Source organism: Colobus angolensis, unplaced genomic scaffold (genome assembly GCF_000951035.1).
Source record: "Colobus angolensis palliatus isolate OR3802 unplaced genomic scaffold, Cang.pa_1.0 Scaffold178, whole genome shotgun sequence".
Classification (NCBI taxonomy): Eukaryota; Metazoa; Chordata; class Mammalia; order Primates; family Cercopithecidae; genus Colobus; species Colobus angolensis.
Genome location: NW_012114910.1, coordinates 3775722 through 3793519, shown reverse-complemented (window position 1 = coordinate 3793519; position 17798 = coordinate 3775722). Strand labels below are relative to the sequence as shown.

General features: G+C 56.9%; 2 protein-coding genes across 8 annotated transcripts in view; both read left to right on the top strand.

The window, feature by feature from the left end:
* Positions 1-15891, top strand: part of NDRG4 (NDRG family member 4) — a 30148-nt gene extending 14257 nt beyond the window's left edge. The window contains exons 3-17 of one of the 7 annotated variants that reach the window (XM_011938789.1): positions 3455-3544; positions 6258-6363; positions 6606-6726; positions 6811-6873; positions 7024-7084; positions 8664-8750; positions 8835-8891; positions 9202-9305; positions 10116-10172; positions 10256-10307; positions 11273-11320; positions 11464-11499; positions 11611-11662; positions 12914-12952; positions 13675-15691. In XM_011938789.1, coding sequence (XP_011794179.1) covers positions 3455-3544; positions 6258-6363; positions 6606-6726; positions 6811-6873; positions 7024-7084; positions 8664-8750; positions 8835-8891; positions 9202-9305; positions 10116-10172; positions 10256-10307; positions 11273-11320; positions 11464-11499; positions 11611-11662; positions 12914-12952; positions 13675-13829 — 1128 coding nt within the window. In that variant the 3' untranslated portion in view covers positions 13830-15691. Of the gene's footprint in view, positions 1-2518; positions 2750-3454; positions 3545-6204; positions 6416-6591; positions 6727-6810; positions 6874-7023; positions 7085-8663; positions 8751-8834; positions 8892-9201; positions 9306-10115; positions 10173-10255; positions 10308-11272; positions 11321-11463; positions 11500-11610; positions 11663-12913; positions 12953-13674 lie in introns of those variants that run through there. The other 6 variants (XM_011938794.1, XM_011938791.1, XM_011938796.1 and 3 more) reach the window with 6 other exon arrangements.
* Positions 15892-17608: 1717 nt separating this feature from the next.
* The window catches only part of SETD6 (SET domain containing 6), a 4309-nt gene continuing 4119 nt past the window's right edge, over positions 17609-17798 (top strand). Inside the window, exon 1 of the mRNA XM_011938873.1 lies at positions 17609-17795. Coding sequence (XP_011794263.1) covers positions 17609-17795 — 187 coding nt within the window. The remainder of the gene's footprint in view (positions 17796-17798) is intronic.

Sequence of the window (17798 nt, the reverse complement as noted above, 5' to 3'; positions counted from 1 at the left end):
AAGGTGGAAGCAACCGCATGTGCAAGAGCCTTAGAGTGGGAGCCAGGGGCAGTGTGGGGGTCGGGGCTAGGCTTGGCTCACATGGGGTGTTTACTGAGGATTCCAGGCAGGACCGCTGAGGCTGTTCCCCTACAGCAGCAGGAAGTGCCTGAGATTTCTGAGTGTCAGAGGGACTTGGGCTGGGGAGGCAGAGCTGTCCAGGAGGGGCTGCTGCAAGATAGAGAAAAAAGGCCTGCTTGGACCCTCAAGGGCCGAGGACAGTGACGGCACAAAGTGCTGGTTGGTTTGCAGAGAGGACCAGAACTTCCCCAGGCAGACCAGTTCATGTTGTCTCTGTGCTGAACAGCCCTAAGAAGGGGTGTTCCATCCATTCGGTCTTCTCTGGGGGCTTCTTGGGGTGATGAGAACAGGATGCCCCAAGCAGGGGTTCTACCACATGCCTGACAGGCACCAGGCTGCACCACCTCATTCCCCAGAGGAGCCAGGAGCGGGGCTGCCCACAGTGTCCAGCATGGTCTCTCCCCTCCAGGAGCATGACATCGAGACGCCCTATGGCCTTCTGCACGTGGTGATCCGGGGCTCCCCCAAGGGGAACCGCCCAGCCATCCTCACCTACCACGATGTGGGCCTCAACCGTAAGTGCAGCCCAGCCTCAGTCAGCCCTCCTCTGCCTCCAATCAGCAGTGAGTCCCCGCCCTCCCCACAGGGCCCTGTCAATCCCACTCGCACTTAGCTCTGTTGCCTTCGCCCTCTGGGCCTCCATTTCCCCGATGGACCTGAGGCTGACACTTCTGCCTTGTGAGCCCTCTGGGGGCCTGGCCTCCCTTCCAGTCCCCTGGCCCCTCTGCTCAGCCATAGTGGAGGTGTGTCTTTGCAGACAAACTATGCTTCAACACCTTCTTCAACTTCGAGGACATGCAGGAGATCACCAAGCACTTTGTGGTGTGTCACGTGGATGCCCCTGGACAACAGGTGGGGGCGTCGCAGTTTCCACAGGGGTAGGTACCCGTAGCCCCCTCCGCCTGTCTCCAGCTCTGCACCCCAGGCCACACCTGGGCCCTGACCTCCTGCTCTGCCTGCAGGTACCAGTTCCCCTCCATGGAGCAGCTGGCTGCCATGCTCCCTAGCGTGGTGCAGCATTTCGGGTGAGTGCTAGGGCCCAGGGGTGCCTACCCCAACTGCAGAGCCACCTGGCTTCAGCTGAGGGCTTCAGGCTATGGGCAGGGCCTGCTCTGGGTGACATGTATGGGAAATGGCACCCCTAGCCCTAGAGTGACCAGCCTGTTCTGCACCAGGTTCAAGTACGTGATTGGCATCGGAGTGGGTGCCGGAGCCTATGTGCTGGCCAAGTTTGCAGTGAGTCTCCCCATGCCCCCATTACCCCAAACACCCGGGCAAGCCAGGGATCTCCCTGTGGTGGGGACCGGGGGAACCCTTCAGCCTTGAGGAACTGTCTCTGCTCTTGCTTCTCCTCCTCCCACCTCTTCTTTATGTAGAAAACCTCTTTTTTCCTCCAGGGAAATTAACTTTTTTTAAAAAGAGGTTCCTTTCTCCATATAGTTTTCTCAAGATACTACAAACTATAACTTGCTTAAACTATTATCCAAAGCCAGAATTTCTAGTAGCAACAAACTATACAACTAACTGCTGCTCTGGCCACTAAATAAGGATCGTCCTTCACTAATGGCCGTGGTATTTCAACATGAATAATTTTTTTAGCAAAAAATTTTATTGTGGTTGGGAGGTTTAAAGAAGGCACATTTCAAAAACATCATTGTTGGATAGGAATTCACGAGCTTTTCATCTCTAAAAACAAGCAAAAAAAAAAAAAAAAAAAAAGAATCTGCCGCAGGGTGAGGGTGGGGAGGACAGAGCTGGTGTGTGCCTGACCATACCCTTGGCCCTGCTATCTGCCCAGGGCCCCGGCCCCCAAACTCCATTTTCAGTGTGTGGGGAAGCCCCCTGCATCTGCGTGGGCAAGGTGGGAGAAAAATCCCTGGTGGGTGGAGGAGCAGCTCTTTGAAGCAGGGTGATAACCCAAGTTGCCCCAGAAAGCAGCAGCTTCCCAGGCCTCCTCAAGGTTAAGCGATGGAACCTTCCTGATGGGGAGGCTGGGCCTGGGGGTCTGGTCCCCAAGATCCTGGGCTTGGGGCCCTCTCGGGCCCTCCATACTCCCCAAGGTGTGGGTCAAGGGCTGTAGCTGTCTGGGTAGTGCCCATGCATGCTGCCCTGCCCCGCATTGGTGAGCTGTGCATGTCCATGAGGACCCTGTGTGTACCTGACATGGGTGAGTTTGTACCTGTGACCTCGGCTCCTGTATTTGGAGGATCCTGTATGAGCTACAGCTGTTGGCATGTGCCTGTGTGCTGGGGGCGGATGCAGGGGCTGGGGACCATCAAGGATGATATGTGGCTGGGGTGGGTGGAGCAGTGACAGGGCTGGGGCAAGGAGGACTTCAGAAGCCAATTGGAGCCAGGCTTGTCTCCCAGCAGCCAATCTGGGAGCCGGAGCTCCGGGCAAGCGAGTGGCTGCTCAGAAACCCTGCAGGGAGGAGGGGCCAGCTAGGCTGGGCCAGGATCTCTGTATAAATGGCCCAGGAGCTGTGCCCCATCACAGAGCCGACCATCTCCCACTCAAGCTGTCCCCGCCCTCTGGACCCGAGTGACTCAGGCCTTTGTTTGTCCTTCCTGGTAGAGGCGGGTTCCCTCCCTCGGCAAGATGCCGGAGTGCTGGGATGGGGTGAGTGAGAGCGCTACGGGCAGCTAGGTGGGCCGGGAGGATGGTGCATCCTTATGACCCACTGCAGGGAGGAAGTGCCCCCTCAGCCCACATCTGGTGGCAGCCCTGCCTTCAATAGCCTCACCCTGGGGTCACTGAGACACGGCCAGAGGGCTCCAGGCTCCCTGGTGATCCTGTTTGCAGGAGTGGCTGGGGGCAGCTGCTAGTCAGAGCCCATAGCAGGGGCTAGGGGGAGCGTGTGGGTGGGGGGTGGGTGACGTATCTGCAGGAAATGGAACGTGGAAGGCACAGTCTGACTTGGCTGCATTGCCGTGTGGACCTGGGCGCCAGTGCCTTCACGTCCCACTGACCGTGTGCCCTCTGGTGTGCGCTTGGATGATGTCTGCCTTGGTGGTGCCTGGGGCCATCAGGCCAGGGGGCGGGGGTCCTTGGTCAGCCCCCGAGGCTGTGTACCCAGTGTGCGTGCGTGCGGGGTCTGTGCGTGCAGGGGCTGCTGTCCGAGTGGGCGGCCGTCTAGCTTGTTTGGACGGCGGTGCCGGTGTGATGGGAAGGACAGGCAGCCTTTTCCTTAGGAGTTGCCTCACAGTTCCCAGGGCTCTGATGCGCCAGGCGGGCAGAGGCAAGGAGGTCTGGGCCACACAGGAATGATAGCCTTAGGCAGGGGTCCCTGCTGGGGAGGAACGAGGAGGGGTTGCCTGCGTGCCTTATTTTGTAGGTGGGGGAAGGCAACGCTGGAGCCGTGAAGCTGGCAGGGCTAGGGGACCCCAGGTGGAACCCAGGGCACCTCCTCTCGCCGGGGCATCAGGTACCCCGGCTCCTTTCTTCCTCAGGAGGGAGAGGCAGGGGCAGACTCACCCCCACCCCCGGGCCCCACACGCCTGCCCTGCCGATTCCGCAGACCATAGGTCACCCCGCACGCCCCGAGGCGACGACGTCAGCACCTGCCCTCCCATGCAGACCCTGTCCCCTGAATTATTGATGCGGCTGACAGGCCGAACCACAGCATCACCACCACCAACTCCCACACCGGCGCAAAGCCCGGCTCAAAAGCACCCCCCTCCCCTGCAGTGCTCAAGGTCACAGGCGAGGGGAGACGAACAGGCCGAGAGGAGCCGCCACAGCCCCCTTCCCTGCTGCCGCAGTGCTTCCCGCCTGCGCCCACCTGGAGGCGGGGCCGGCTCTGACGTCACCCAGAGCCAATGGGAGTGCTCGGCCCTGAGGGTTGGGGGCCTCAGAGTGCACCGCACTGTGGCCCTTGGGGCGCTGCCCTTGCGCAGTGCTCCAAGGGACGGGGATGCTTGGCTTCGATCGGGCTGAACTGAGTCCTGAGCTCCCCGCAGAGGGTCAGAGAAGGCGTTAGGAAGGTGGGCAGCAGGGTTCAGCGAAGGTCACTGGGCTTTGTAGGACAGGCAGCCCGGCGACGCCCAGGCCCAGCCCCAGCCCTTCCCATCCTGGGAGATGCGCCCTAGTAGGGTCTGATCACGTCACCTTAGAGGGATGGGGACAGGGGCGGCCACACCAGGGGTGGGAGGAGACAGTTGGGACCTGCTCAGCAGCGGAGGGCAGACACCCCTCGCACCCCTCACGTTGACCCACAGGCTGCGGATCTGGGTTTGGAAGACACCGCCCTGGGCTCTTGACGTCTGAACCCGGGAGGATAACTGTCCTTTATGCAGCAGGAGGCGCATTGCAGCTGTTCTGCAGTCCCACCCTCCAGAGCTGAGAGAACTCACAGGTTGCTGTGAAGGGGCTGCCTGGTCAGGAGCTCCCTCGGGTGGAACCTGATCTCCTGTGAACATGCAGCCTTCAGTGCACCGCCCTGGCCCCTGAGACTGGCACCTGGCAGGGCCCACCCTCCCTACTCTGGGATTGACCTTGGGCAAGTCATTCCTCTTTCCCAGCCTCAATTTCCTCCTCTATGGCTTGGGTCTATGTGGCAAGTAAATGAGAAAAGTGTGGGTCAGTGGTCAGTGACTGGGAAGTGTTCCTGGATTTGATGGGCCCGAGAAAGGACAGGCCTGGGATGGGAGGGACTCTGTGGTCTGTCCCCTCTCAGCCCTGGTGTGGCCTCCTCATCCCCTGAGCTGCATGGCTCACCCTAAGGCTTATTACCAGGGCCCTCCTGGAGGACAACAGGGAAATAAACAGGGCCTGCAAGGCAAAACGTGGCCCCCAGGGTAGAGCCTTTGGCCACCAGGTTGGTGCCAGCTTGTCACTCCATACTGGAGACATAGGCCTGGACAGTTGTCCTCTGAGACCAGATCCACTAATGCCGGCCCCTGAGCAGCTGTCTCCTGCTGTCTAAATCTCCTTTCCCATTTGGAGGCAGGAACTCAGGTTCTTTCTAAACCAAAGTATCCTCATATGCAAAACAGGGACTAGGGTTCCTGTCTCTTGGGTAACGTGCAGGAAGCCTGGCACACAGTAGGTGCTCAGTCACTTGATGTTTCTTTCATGTCCTTGACCCCAGCCCTACCTCCAACTCACTGGGCCACTCACATGGTTCCCAGGGCTCACGATGATGCAGAGAGGATCTGTTTATTCAGCTCAGACGGCCCCTCTTGAAGTTTGCCCATCCAAGTGTCTAAGAATGATCAGTTTGCAAAGGGACCAATGAGGAGGGCATCCCCCCAAGGCCCAGGGATGCCCTAGCATAATAGCCCCCTTTCCGGGGCTTTCTCCAAGTACTAAATGCTCCACAGATGTTGGCTTGTCTGGTTCTGGCAACGTCCCTGTGAGGTGGTTCTGGATGGAGAGGCTGAGGCACAGCAGAGAAGTAACGTGACATGCTCAGATTCACAAGTAAGGGGTAGAGCCAGGTCTTCCTGAGGAAGTAATGACCTTGAGCAGCAAAACCAAAGGTGTGAACTCAGGAGGATCCCAGAGCAGGCTCTGCAGAAGGCCTCTACAGGAGATGGGGACGGGGGTGTGACCTGGGCCTGCCTGAAGGGAGCCCTTGGGGATGCTGGGCTCACAGAGAAGGGTGTTCAAGGTGGAAGCAACCGCATGTGCAAGAGCCTTAGAGTGGGAGCCAGGGGCAGTGTGGGGGTCGGGGCTAGGCTTGGCTCACATGGGGTGTTTACTGAGGATTCCAGGCAGGACCGCTGAGGCTGTTCCCCTACAGCAGCAGGAAGTGCCTGAGATTTCTGAGTGTCAGAGGGACTTGGGCTGGGGAGGCAGAGCTGTCCAGGAGGGGCTGCTGCAAGATAGAGAAAAAAGGCCTGCTTGGACCCTCAAGGGCCGAGGACAGTGACGGCACAAAGTGCTGGTTGGTTTGCAGAGAGGACCAGAACTTCCCCAGGCAGACCAGTTCATGTTGTCTCTGTGCTGAACAGCCCTAAGAAGGGGTGTTCCATCCATTCGGTCTTCTCTGGGGGCTTCTTGGGGTGATGAGAACAGGATGCCCCAAGCAGGGGTTCTACCACATGCCTGACAGGCACCAGGCTGCACCACCTCATTCCCCAGAGGAGCCAGGAGCGGGGCTGCCCACAGTGTCCAGCATGGTCTCTCCCCTCCAGGAGCATGACATCGAGACGCCCTATGGCCTTCTGCACGTGGTGATCCGGGGCTCCCCCAAGGGGAACCGCCCAGCCATCCTCACCTACCACGATGTGGGCCTCAACCGTAAGTGCAGCCCAGCCTCAGTCAGCCCTCCTCTGCCTCCAATCAGCAGTGAGTCCCCGCCCTCCCCACAGGGCCCTGTCAATCCCACTCGCACTTAGCTCTGTTGCCTTCGCCCTCTGGGCCTCCATTTCCCCGATGGACCTGAGGCTGACACTTCTGCCTTGTGAGCCCTCTGGGGGCCTGGCCTCCCTTCCAGTCCCCTGGCCCCTCTGCTCAGCCATAGTGGAGGTGTGTCTTTGCAGACAAACTATGCTTCAACACCTTCTTCAACTTCGAGGACATGCAGGAGATCACCAAGCACTTTGTGGTGTGTCACGTGGATGCCCCTGGACAACAGGTGGGGGCGTCGCAGTTTCCACAGGGGTAGGTACCCGTAGCCCCCTCCGCCTGTCTCCAGCTCTGCACCCCAGGCCACACCTGGGCCCTGACCTCCTGCTCTGCCTGCAGGTACCAGTTCCCCTCCATGGAGCAGCTGGCTGCCATGCTCCCTAGCGTGGTGCAGCATTTCGGGTGAGTGCTAGGGCCCAGGGGTGCCTACCCCAACTGCAGAGCCACCTGGCTTCAGCTGAGGGCTTCAGGCTATGGGTAGGGCCTGCTCTGGGTGACATGTATGGGAAATGGCACCCCTAGCCCTAGAGTGACCAGCCTGTTCTGCACCAGGTTCAAGTACGTGATTGGCATCGGAGTGGGTGCCGGAGCCTATGTGCTGGCCAAGTTTGCAGTGAGTCTCCCCATGCCCCCATTACCCCAAACACCCGGGCAAGCCAGGGATCTCCCTGTGGTGGGGACCGGGGGAACCCTTCAGCCTTGAGGAACTGTCTCTGCTCTTGCTTCTCCTCCTCCCACCTCTTCTTTATGTAGAAAACCTCTTTTTTCCTCCAGGGAAATTAACTTTTTTTAAAAAGAGGTTCCTTTCTCCATATAGTTTTCTCAAGATACTACAAACTATAACTTGCTTAAACTATTATCCAAAGCCAGAATTTCTAGTAGCAACAAACTATACAACTAACTGCTGCTCTGGCCACTAAATAAGGATCGTCCTTCACTAATGGCCGTGGTATTTCAACATGAATAATTTTTTTAGCAAAAAATTTTATTGTGGTTGGGAGGTTTAAAGAAGGCACATTTCAAAAACATCATTGTTGGATAGGAATTCACGAGCTTTTCATCTCTAAAAACAAGCAAAAAAAAAAAAAACTAATTTTTCAGGATCCAAGACATTTCCTACTTCAAAAGAAATGGCCAAGAATTTTCAACTCCAGTTGCAATGTTAGCACTTAAACATTTTGTTAACTGGAGGCCCTTCCCTGCCACCCTAGACAAGCTTGATGTGGCTATGCTGTTTTTCCTTAAACATGGTCTAACAGTTGAAGAGAAAATACCTATTTTGCAATGCCTAAGGCAAAATAGGCTTTGAAAAGATTGATTTTTTTTCTTAATTTATATCATGAGGGCTTCATTTTCTTTCTTTCTTTTTTTTTTTTTTTTTTGAGATGGAGTCTCGCTCTGTTGCCCAGGCTGGAGTGCAGTGGCACGATCTCGGCTCACTGCAACCTCCACCTCCCTGGTTCAAGTAATTCTGCCTCAGCCTCCTGAGTAGCTGGGACTACAGGTGCATGCCACCGCACCTGGCTAATTTTTGTATTTTAGTGGAGACAGGGTTTCACCATATTGGCCAGGTTGGTCTCGAATGCCTGACCTCAGGTGATCGGCCCATCTTCGCCTCCCAAAGTGCTGGGATTACAGGCATGAGCCATGGCGCCTGGCCAGGGCTTCATTTTCTATAAAAGCAAAAAAACAACATGCTTAAGATTTTTAGATGCTTAATACTCAATTTTGCAATAGCACCATCTTCAAAAATATATTAAGAGCTGATTCTGTTGAAAGAGCATGTGTGTGTGTGTGTGTGTGTGTGTGTGTGTGTGTGTGTGTGTGTATAGGGGTGGAAACAATGATAGAGATTCTAAATAAATTAATACTCAATTTTGCAATAGCACCATCTTCAAAAATATATTAAATATTGATTCTGTTGAAAGAGCATGTGTGTGTGTGTGTGTGTGTGTGTGTGTGTGTGTGTGTGTATAGGGGTGGAAACAATGATAGAGATTCTAAATAAATCCAAGAACTGTGAAGGGTTGGGTGAGAGGAGGACAGGCAGGGGCATCTGGACACGGGTGTGCATGCATGGACCCAGCTGCAGCCGGGCGGCTGACCCGCGGCACCCTGAAGACTTTACAGAGCATTTCTGCCGTCTGCACCCATCCTGGCCTCGCCCAGCCCTGTTTCCCCTCTTACTGCAGCTCATCTTTCCCGACCTGGTGGAGGGGCTGGTGCTGGTGAACATCGACCCCAACGGCAAAGGCTGGATAGACTGGGCTGCCACCAAGGTGCGTGTGGTGACCAGGGATGGGGTGGGTGTACCTAGGGTGGGGCGAGGGGTGGCACTCACGCTGGCGCCCTGCTCCCTGCAGCTCTCTGGCCTAACTAGCACTTTACCCGACACGGTGCTCTCCCACCTCTTCAGCCAGGTAAGGGGGCGGGGGCTTCTGCAGATCTGGGCACTCTGGGATTTGCCCCTCCGGGCTTGGCAGGAGGCAGGCGGGTGTATTTGGCATCTGACCTGGCTCACTCCATATCGCATCTCCATGATGCTGAGGCATCTGAAAGACAGTCATCCCCTCCCAAGGCCCCACCTCCTACTTGCCCACACTCCCTCTCCCCTGCCTGCTGAATGGGGCAAGGGCCACTCTGGCAGTGACATCTGCCGGCCCCCTCTAAGCCTGCGTCCCTCTGTCTGTCTGCTCCTCTGCACGCCCCCATCCATCCCCCTGGGCCTAGGAGGAGCTAGTGAACAACACAGAGTTGGTGCAGAGCTACCGGCAGCAGATTGGGAACGTGGTGAACCAGGCCAACCTGCAGCTCTTCTGGAACATGTACAACAGGTGCGGGTGGGGTCAGCAGCCCTGGGACCCAGCACACCCCAGTGGGGGCCCTTGCACACTGCCCCCTGAGGGAGGCAGGCAGGCAACACCCTTGCCCTGGTTTGTAGATGGGCACGATATTGGGCTTCAGAGGAGGTCATTTCCTGCACAAGGTCACACCCTGTGAGGGGCAGAGGGGAACAGGTCTTCAGACGCCAGGCCTTGGGTTCTTCCACTTTTCCTCCTCTGCGTGGGGGCTCCCTGCGTGGGAGTGTTGGGGGCTCCCTGTGTGGAGTGTTGGGGGTGTTGGTGACATCCCTGACTGCAGTAACCCAGCCTTGATATTGACGTCTGAAAACTGGGGAAGAGGTCGGATGAGCCTGTGGTTTGCAAGCTTTGCTCCTTGGAGCCCCCTTTAGGGGCTGCCCTGCCCTGCAGGGAGGTGGCCAGGCCCCCTCACTCACCTGCCCTCTTTCTCATTCTTCTACAAATACTAAGCACCTGCTGTGTGCATGGTGCTAGGAAAACAACAGAGAATAAAGAGACCCAGGGCCTGCCATCCCATATGGTCCAAGAGACAGACCAGTAGCGGAAACTCCCACAGCACAGGTAGCGGTACCCATGGCTCTGAGGGGGATAGAGATCAAAATTTGAGAGCCCACCTGGTATGTGCTGGGGAGTCCAAAAAGCCATGCATAGGGGGCCTCCAGTTCATTTATGCAGAGCAGGTCCATGCCTCCCTGCTTTACCAGTTGGCAGTGTTGGGCTTGGGATGCCCCTCATCCTGTCCTGGGGTGCCCACCTCTGCCCCTCCCTCCCCCTCCCCCACAGCCGCAGAGACCTGGACATTAACCGGCCTGGAACAGTGCTCAATGCCAAGACGCTCCGGTGAGTGCCTCCTGGCCCTCTGGCCTGCCCCGGCCTTTGCCCCCGTGGCCCAGCCAGACAGCCCTTTTTCTCTGTATCTGCAGCTGCCCCGTGATGCTGGTGGTGGGGGATAATGCACCTGCTGAGGACGGGGTGGTGAGTGAGGGGCTGTGGGCTCACTGGGGGTGTGAGGTAGGGGTGAGGGGCTCATGGCCCCTGTCCAGCAGGGGCAATTCTTGACCCAGCCCAGGGGAGCCTCCAGGGCCGGCAGTGGATGGTGGGCTTCTCGTCCACTTTCCCACAGTCTTGCCAAGCCTCACGTCTGCCATAGCCCCCATCCTTCTGGCGGGGGAGGCCTGGAAATGGGGAGGGCTGGGGCCAGGGCTGGGCCATCAGAAGGTCCCCTCTTCCCTCCCCAGCAGCACAGCCCCAACTTGGTCCCTACCTACCTCAGGCCCAGGGCCTACGATCTCTCTTTTTTCTGAAATGTGATTGAGTCATTATAAATCATTAATGCATACAACGGCACAGTCTCCCTTTCCCCATCACCTGCACCTGTTACATTTGGGGGCCACGTGTCGCCCCTCATGCTGGAAGTCTGGGAGCAGGTGGCCTGGGGCTGTGAGGCTCCATTAGCACAGAGCTGCTGGGAAGCTGCAGGGTCCAGAAGTGCCCGAGCAGCCCCGTGCGCCCTGGAAATACCAGGCTTTCCCATGCCCACTGGGAGGTCCTGGAAGAGTGAGGTGGTGGGCTGTGCCAGCCCCCTCTACCCAGTCTCTCTCAGACCCTCGGCACCCCTCACCTCACTGCTGAGGGCCCCAGGACTTTTTCCCAGGCCAGTCCCACCACAGCAGCCCAGCCTTTGCCTGACTCCCACTCCTAGCAGTTGTGAGTGGGCTCCAAGAGTCCCAGGACCTTCAGGGGGGCTGCTAAACTGGTCTCCAAGAACGTGGGGAGCCCTGGGAGAAGCAAGCATGGGAGAAGCAGCCTGTCACAGGTGCTGGGTCTCCGTCTGCGTCCCTGAACCCCCTCTCCTCCCCAGCTTGGGGCATCAAACCTGCCTTAGCAACAGGGGTGGGGAGGAGCAGGGGCTGTTGCTGAAGCTGGCTCCTTGTCCCCAGGTGGAGTGCAACTCCAAACTGGACCCGACCACCACGACCTTCCTGAAGGTGAGGCTTTCTTCCCCAGCCCTAGGCCAGCTTCCCTAGCATGGGCCCAACCTCAGGGAGAGGCTTGCCTGGGGTCCCAGCCAGGTGGGAGCTTGTCCTGGAGTGAGGGCCCTGCTCAAGTCACCCCACTCTCTCCCTTGCAGATGGCAGACTCCGGAGGGCTGCCCCAGGTCACACAGGTGAGACTGTTGGCCCTCCTGCCCTTACCTCTATGGGGTGGGGGAAGCCTCTACCCTCCCCGCTAATCCCAGGCAGCCAATGAAACCATGTGCTTGTCCTGCCCTCCGCAGCCAGGGAAGCTGACTGAAGCCTTCAAATACTTCCTGCAAGGCATGGGCTACAGTGAGTACATTTCCACCCCACCACGCCTAGAGACCAGTGGGCAGGCAGTGCTGGGGTGGGGGGTCCTGTTTGCAGGGCTGGCACGTGGTGTCAGGTGGTCCTGGGGAGCCCACAGGCATAGTTTTGTGTGACCTGGGCCCCGGATGCTGGGCCCCACAGATGCCACCTGAGTTGCAAGTTGGGCATCCCAGGCTGTGCCCAGCTCCCCTTTGCCCTTAGGGAGGACTTGGCACACTGTTCTGATGGCAGGGCTGGGCATACTGGGGGAAGGGACTCTTCTCTCTGTGCTGGGGGTCCTGCCAGGGAAGCCTGTCTGGGGGTGAGGCACACTCCCCTCATGTGCCCCAGGGCTTGGGGTCAGAGCTGGGCCTACGGCACCTGAGAAGGCCTTTTGAAACAACTGGTGGCTGCACCCAGGGCGTCATAGGAGTGGGCTTGGAGCCTGGGACCAGGGAAGGCCATTGGGGCCGCCTGGGCATTCAGAGAGCTGAAAGCAGCTGAACCTGAGTTGGCAGATCTGAAAATCTGGGTCTGGGGTAGAACCAGGTACACACACACAGACACACACCCCCCTTGTGTGTCTCCTCGACTTCCCCTTCCCTCTAAGACATACCTGTTTCCAGCTCCCCACTGCCAGGAGGCAAACTTCCTCTTCTCAGTTTGTTTTTTTATTGCCCTCCAGACTTCAGCCTCTGGAGCTGGTATCTCCAGGGCAAACAGGGGGCGGCCTGTGGGAAGGCTGGGGAGGACACCCAGGAATAGAGTGCTCTCTGGAGCAGGGCAGAGCCCTGGGGCCCACAGCGGGGCTCCGCAGGAGCGCAGGGGCTGGGATCAGGGCACAGCAAGCATTTGTGAGGTGAATGGAGGAACCTTGTCAGGCACTGAGATGCGTTCTCAGGGTCCTGGGGAGAAACTCCACCAGGCAGTCGAGCTGGGAGAGGCACAGAGGGGGCAGGCCACCCCAATTCTGTACGCAGGAGACTGAGGCCCAGCAGAATGGTGAGGGGATAAGCACCCCACCGGCGGTCAGGGCTTCCTTGGGCCAGAGATCCTTCTGGGGACCACTGCTGGGTGGGCGGGCAGGCAGAAGTGGGCTTCCAGAGCCTCTGACCCTGCCCCCAGCCTCTCTGTGCCTGTCCTTTGTCCCATCTCTCCGGCTTATCTCAATGCCCTGGCCTCAGTGGACCACGCTCTTCACTGTGTTGTGTCTCCCCCACCCCGCCCCCTCTCTGGCTCTGTCTTCTCTCTTAGTTGCGTACTTGAAGGACCGAAGGCTGAGTGGAGGAGCAGGTAGCCCCACAGCCCTTCCCCTGATGCATGGACGCCCAGCCTCCCCCTCCCCCGCTCCTGCTGCAGCCAGGCTGCATCTCGCTGTGGTTTGGAATCTTCTTGTGTCCTGTTCAACTCAGAAACCCCACAGATTGTTGTTTTTCTGCAGGCGTGGCCTCTAGGTTGGCTGGGTTGCAGAGCAGCCTTGCTTCTAGATTGTCATGAGCTGCGTGGCTTCCAGAGCTCTGGGGATTGGAAACAGACCCTCCTTAGAGGTAGAGCCCAGGTCTGGCCCTGCCTGAGCCGGAGGTGGCCAAGAGCGTTCAGGAGGGTAGAGTTTGCTGCCCACAAGTCTTGCTTGTAAAACTCCGAATAAGGGCAGAGTCTGAATTGAGGGTGACCGCCGCTCCGTGTCCTCCTTCACAGAAGCAGTCCTACTTCTCCACCGGCATCCTCGAGGGAGGCACGGCTGGAAACCCAGCACCTCCCTGCACCAGCTGCTCAGGGCTGCCTGGTCAGCTGCTTGAGAGGGCCCTGCTGGCCACAGCCCCCTAGGCCCACTCACTGTCGCTGGCCCTGCATGCCCCCGGCCCGACAGCTGTCGCCAGCCTCCTGGCTCGGGAGGGGCCCTTTGTGCCTTCGAGGAACGGTTCGCTAGCCGCTTTGCTTGCAGCCTACTTTTCCCACCAGAGGCACCTGGCGCTGCCCGCCAGTCCTCAGGCCCACCCTGTCTCTGTCCACAGTGCCCTCAGCTAGCATGACCCGCCTGGCACGCTCCCGCACTGCGTCCCTCACCAGTGCCAGCTCGGTGGATGGCAGCCGCCCACAGGCCTGCACCCACTCGGAGAGCAGCGAGGGGCTGGGCCAGGTCAGCCACACCATGGAGGTGTCCTGTTGAAGCCCTCGATCCCGCTGACGACGCCCACCTGTCCGCCCACGTCGAGGCCCCACCGCCATCCTTGCGCCGGCTCATGTTCCCTTTAGTTTATTTTTGTGAGGGCAAAGGGGAGGAAATGGGGTTCTGTTTGAAAAAAATGAGGGGCTCTTAGATCCTTCAGCGGAACAGTCTCCAGGTGTTTTGAGGGGCTCACTCCTCCCCACCCCATCTCACTCTCCGTGGTAACTTGGCCGACTTGACCCCTCTCATCTCACTCCCTGCGGCCCAGGCACAGGAGGGCAGGGCCACAGGGAGGGAGATTCTCTAAGGATCCAGGCCATTCCTGGGTGAGCCCTTGGGCAGGCATGTTTGCAGATGGGAGAGGCTTCGAGACGGTGGTTACTGGGCCCACAGGGGTGCAGGGCCAGCTCAGGCGCTGGCGTGGGAGCCCTGGGAGACCCCTTCCCCCACTCTCCACCAAGCACACCCGTTTCTGTCTCATAGCACTTGTGACAATCATCTGGACAATAGCCACAAGGGGGCGCTCGGACCAGGCAGCCACTTTCCTGGTGCTCTCTGGGCCCAGCTGGTGCTGTAGGGCCAGGCAGGCAGGGGCATCAGGGGGTTTCTCTGCCCAAGGAAGACAGAACATGGAGAACCGTATAAGGGCAGGAACCCCACAGACTGTCCCTTCCAGCCCACACTCTGCCACCTCCTGGCCCTCTCCCATTTCTGAGCCAAGGCCTCCCAGAGGCAGAAGTTGCCTGGTCCTCTGTCCCCACAGTGACCTGACTGGGTGTGAGGGAGAAGGAAGAGAGAGCCCATGTGTGGCATGTGTTCCCTGAGAACTTCGTGGTGACTGTCTTTGGGAGCCCGCAGGTGGCCAGAGGCAGGGGTAGCTGAGTTCCTGGAGACCCCTTTTTTGCCCCCAGGTTCCCCAGAGGGCAACGCCATCAGTAGCAGTGTGGTGTTTCAGGCAGAGCTCTGGCCAGGCTGTGCCAGCGTGTCCCGGAAGCATCACTAAGGAAGAGAGAGTTTATTCAGTCAACTGGCCCAAGGCAGCGAGAGTTCCACAGTCCCATACCCCATAGCCCTCTGGGCTGGGGCTTACTGGGGGCTGATGATTCTGGACACGAACAAGAGCCAGGTAGAGGAGAAAGGCTTCCCCCACACCCCAGCCCCCTGCTGTCCCCTGAAGCCCAGGACTGTGTTGTATGCTTTCCATCCACCCACCTTACCCCATAGCATCTTGCGGCCCAGAAACCAGAGCCATTTGTCTCAGACCCTAAACCAATGGTCACAAACCTCAAAACAGAGAGGGGAGAGAGCAATGAAAACATGAAGGGCTGTGGAGGGGGAGGGTTGTGGCGTGTGTTCTGAGGCTGAGAGGACACCTACATGCGTATTTCCTCTACACACATCACCCCCCCCTTCTGTAATCTTAAGCCATGACTAGCCTGGTGGTGTGTTAAGTTTGTGCCGAGTTCTACCCCTTCATGTGCTTCTGAATACTGAATGTGACTGGTTGAAAGCTGGTAGAATTCATCCCTCTTACTGTAGATAGCACTGCAAATCTTGGAATTTTTTTTGTTTTTTGCTGTGTTTCCAGATGAAATATCTATAAATATCTATACATTATATACATAGATGTGTGTGTGTGTGTGTGTGTGTGTACATTGGGTCCTCCCATGTGTGGTGGTCCTCTGGAGGTTGTCTCTTTGGTCAAGGTGAACTTTTAATGTTTATTATTTTCTTCTCCGCACAAAGAGCCTAATTCTGTGTATTCTGGTGGCTGCTGTCATGAGATGACAAAATGTAAAACAAAACTCTAGTTAACGTAGAAAGAGTTAACTGTGCTGAAAAACTAATAAAGAACCTAAGAATTCCAGTGTGGTGATGCCATGCCCATCGTGGGAAGCTTTTGGAGCGACAGAATGTTTGGGCAGGGGCTGCTGGTGCTGCTTGCTTTGGGGTGAGGGTGCTAGGAGAGGATGGTCTCCACCCATCTTTCTATTTCCAGTATATGTCACATTATTTTACCTGTGAGAGGAGAGTGTGACAAACGTTAAAAGCCTTATGTGCTAATTTCTGCTTAAACCCCTGACTCTGTGACAAAATACAGCTCTCTTCAGCCAGGCGCGGTTGCTCAAGCCTGTAATCCCAGCACTTTGGGAGGCTGAGGCGGGCAGATCACTTGAGGCCAGCAGTTAAAGACCAGCCTGGGCAACGCGGTGAAACCCCATCTCTACTAAAAATAGAAAAATTAGCCGGGTGTGGTGGCACGTGCCTGTAATCCCAGCTACTCGGGAGGCTGAAGCAGAAGAATCTCTTGAACACGGGAGGCAGAGGTGGTAGTGAGCAGAGATCATGCCACGGCACTCCAGCCTGGGTGACAGAGTGAGAGACTCTGTCTCAAAACAAAAAACAAAATACAGCTCTCCAGAAAAAAAATGCCTTAAAAACAAAACAAAACACCCCTGCCCTCCAAATCTCTTGCCTGAGTCACTACATTCCTTCAAAGATAAATGACCTGTGCTTTGCCTTCTCCTAAACATACAATCATGTCTGATAGGGTTAATGATTATACTTCTGCAATCTATAACCAGATATACTTATCCCTAAACTTTGATATGATTTTACACATACTAAATCTTCAACTACATATAACCTAAACTAAAATACCCTGTTACAGCAGCCTCACAAGATTACTCCTGGGCTACAGGCTTCTAAATAAAACTAATTTTAATTATTTAAAAGCTTAATATTTTTTCTTTAGTCAACACACCAATCCTTACATTAATCCTACAGGATAGGTATTGTCTTAGTTTCGCAGGTGAGGAGACTAAGCTTCAGGAAAAAGAATCTGCCTTAATAATAGACCAGGCCGGGCGCGGTGGCTCACGCCTGTAATCCTAGCACTTTGGGAGGCCGAGGCGGGCGGATTGCCTGAGCTCAGGAGTTCAAGACCAGCCTGGGCAACGCGGTGAAACCCCGACCCTACTAAAAATAAATACAAAATATGAGCTGGGCGTGGCAGCGTACGCCTGTAGTCGCGGCTACTCAGGAGGCTGAGGCAAAATTGCTTGAACCCGGGAGGTGGAGGTTGCAGTGAGCCGAGATTGCACCACGCACTCCAGCCTGGGCGACAGAGCGAGACTCCGTCTCCCCACCTCCCCCAAAAAAGAGAAAAACAAAAACAAAAACTGAATGTTGAGCTCCGGCGTTGCTTGGTTTCAAAACCCACTCCTGTAACCTCTATGTTCACAGCCTCATTTTCTTAAATTTAACAGCATGCTACTTCCCCAGGTTTAACCACCATTTGTTTTATTCATTTATTTACCCAATAGGTAGATATTGAGTCCTTACCATGTCAGCTAATAAAACCCACCACGTGCTACGCAGTAGATTAAAAAACGAGGATGTACTGCCAAATAAGGGCAGAGAGGATCTATTCTAGATCCAGGAGCCCTCTAGGCCACGCTATGCGGAAACACACACGAAAACTGCTCTGAAAGCATACCACCAGTAAAACGATTCCATGGCCATCGGTAACAAGGGGTCGAGATCAGGAGGTCGCTGGCCGCCCAGATGCGGCGCTCACCACCGGCCGGCCGCCAGTCCCTCGGCTTCCGATCCAGAAACTGTATTTTGTTCCTACACCCAGACCGCAAGAAGCCTCAGCCCTCGGGGACAGACCAAAGGCCAGGTTTGTACCTGGCTCAGAACCAGGCTCCAAGCGGCACGGCACGCTCCTTCTGCACTCGGACCGCGCAAGTGCAATTGGAGATAATGGACTCAAGATGTTTTCAGTAGGAACGATTCCAGCCAGCGCTAAGCCGGGGCAATCTGCGGCGTGGACGCCAAAACAGGCACCACGTGGTTCCGGCGCCGGGGCGGGGCCAGAGACGCCGGAAGTGGCCGCGAGCTCCACGGGCCCACGGGGCGGCGCGCTTTCAGACCATGGCGACCCAGACGAAGCGCCCACGGGTG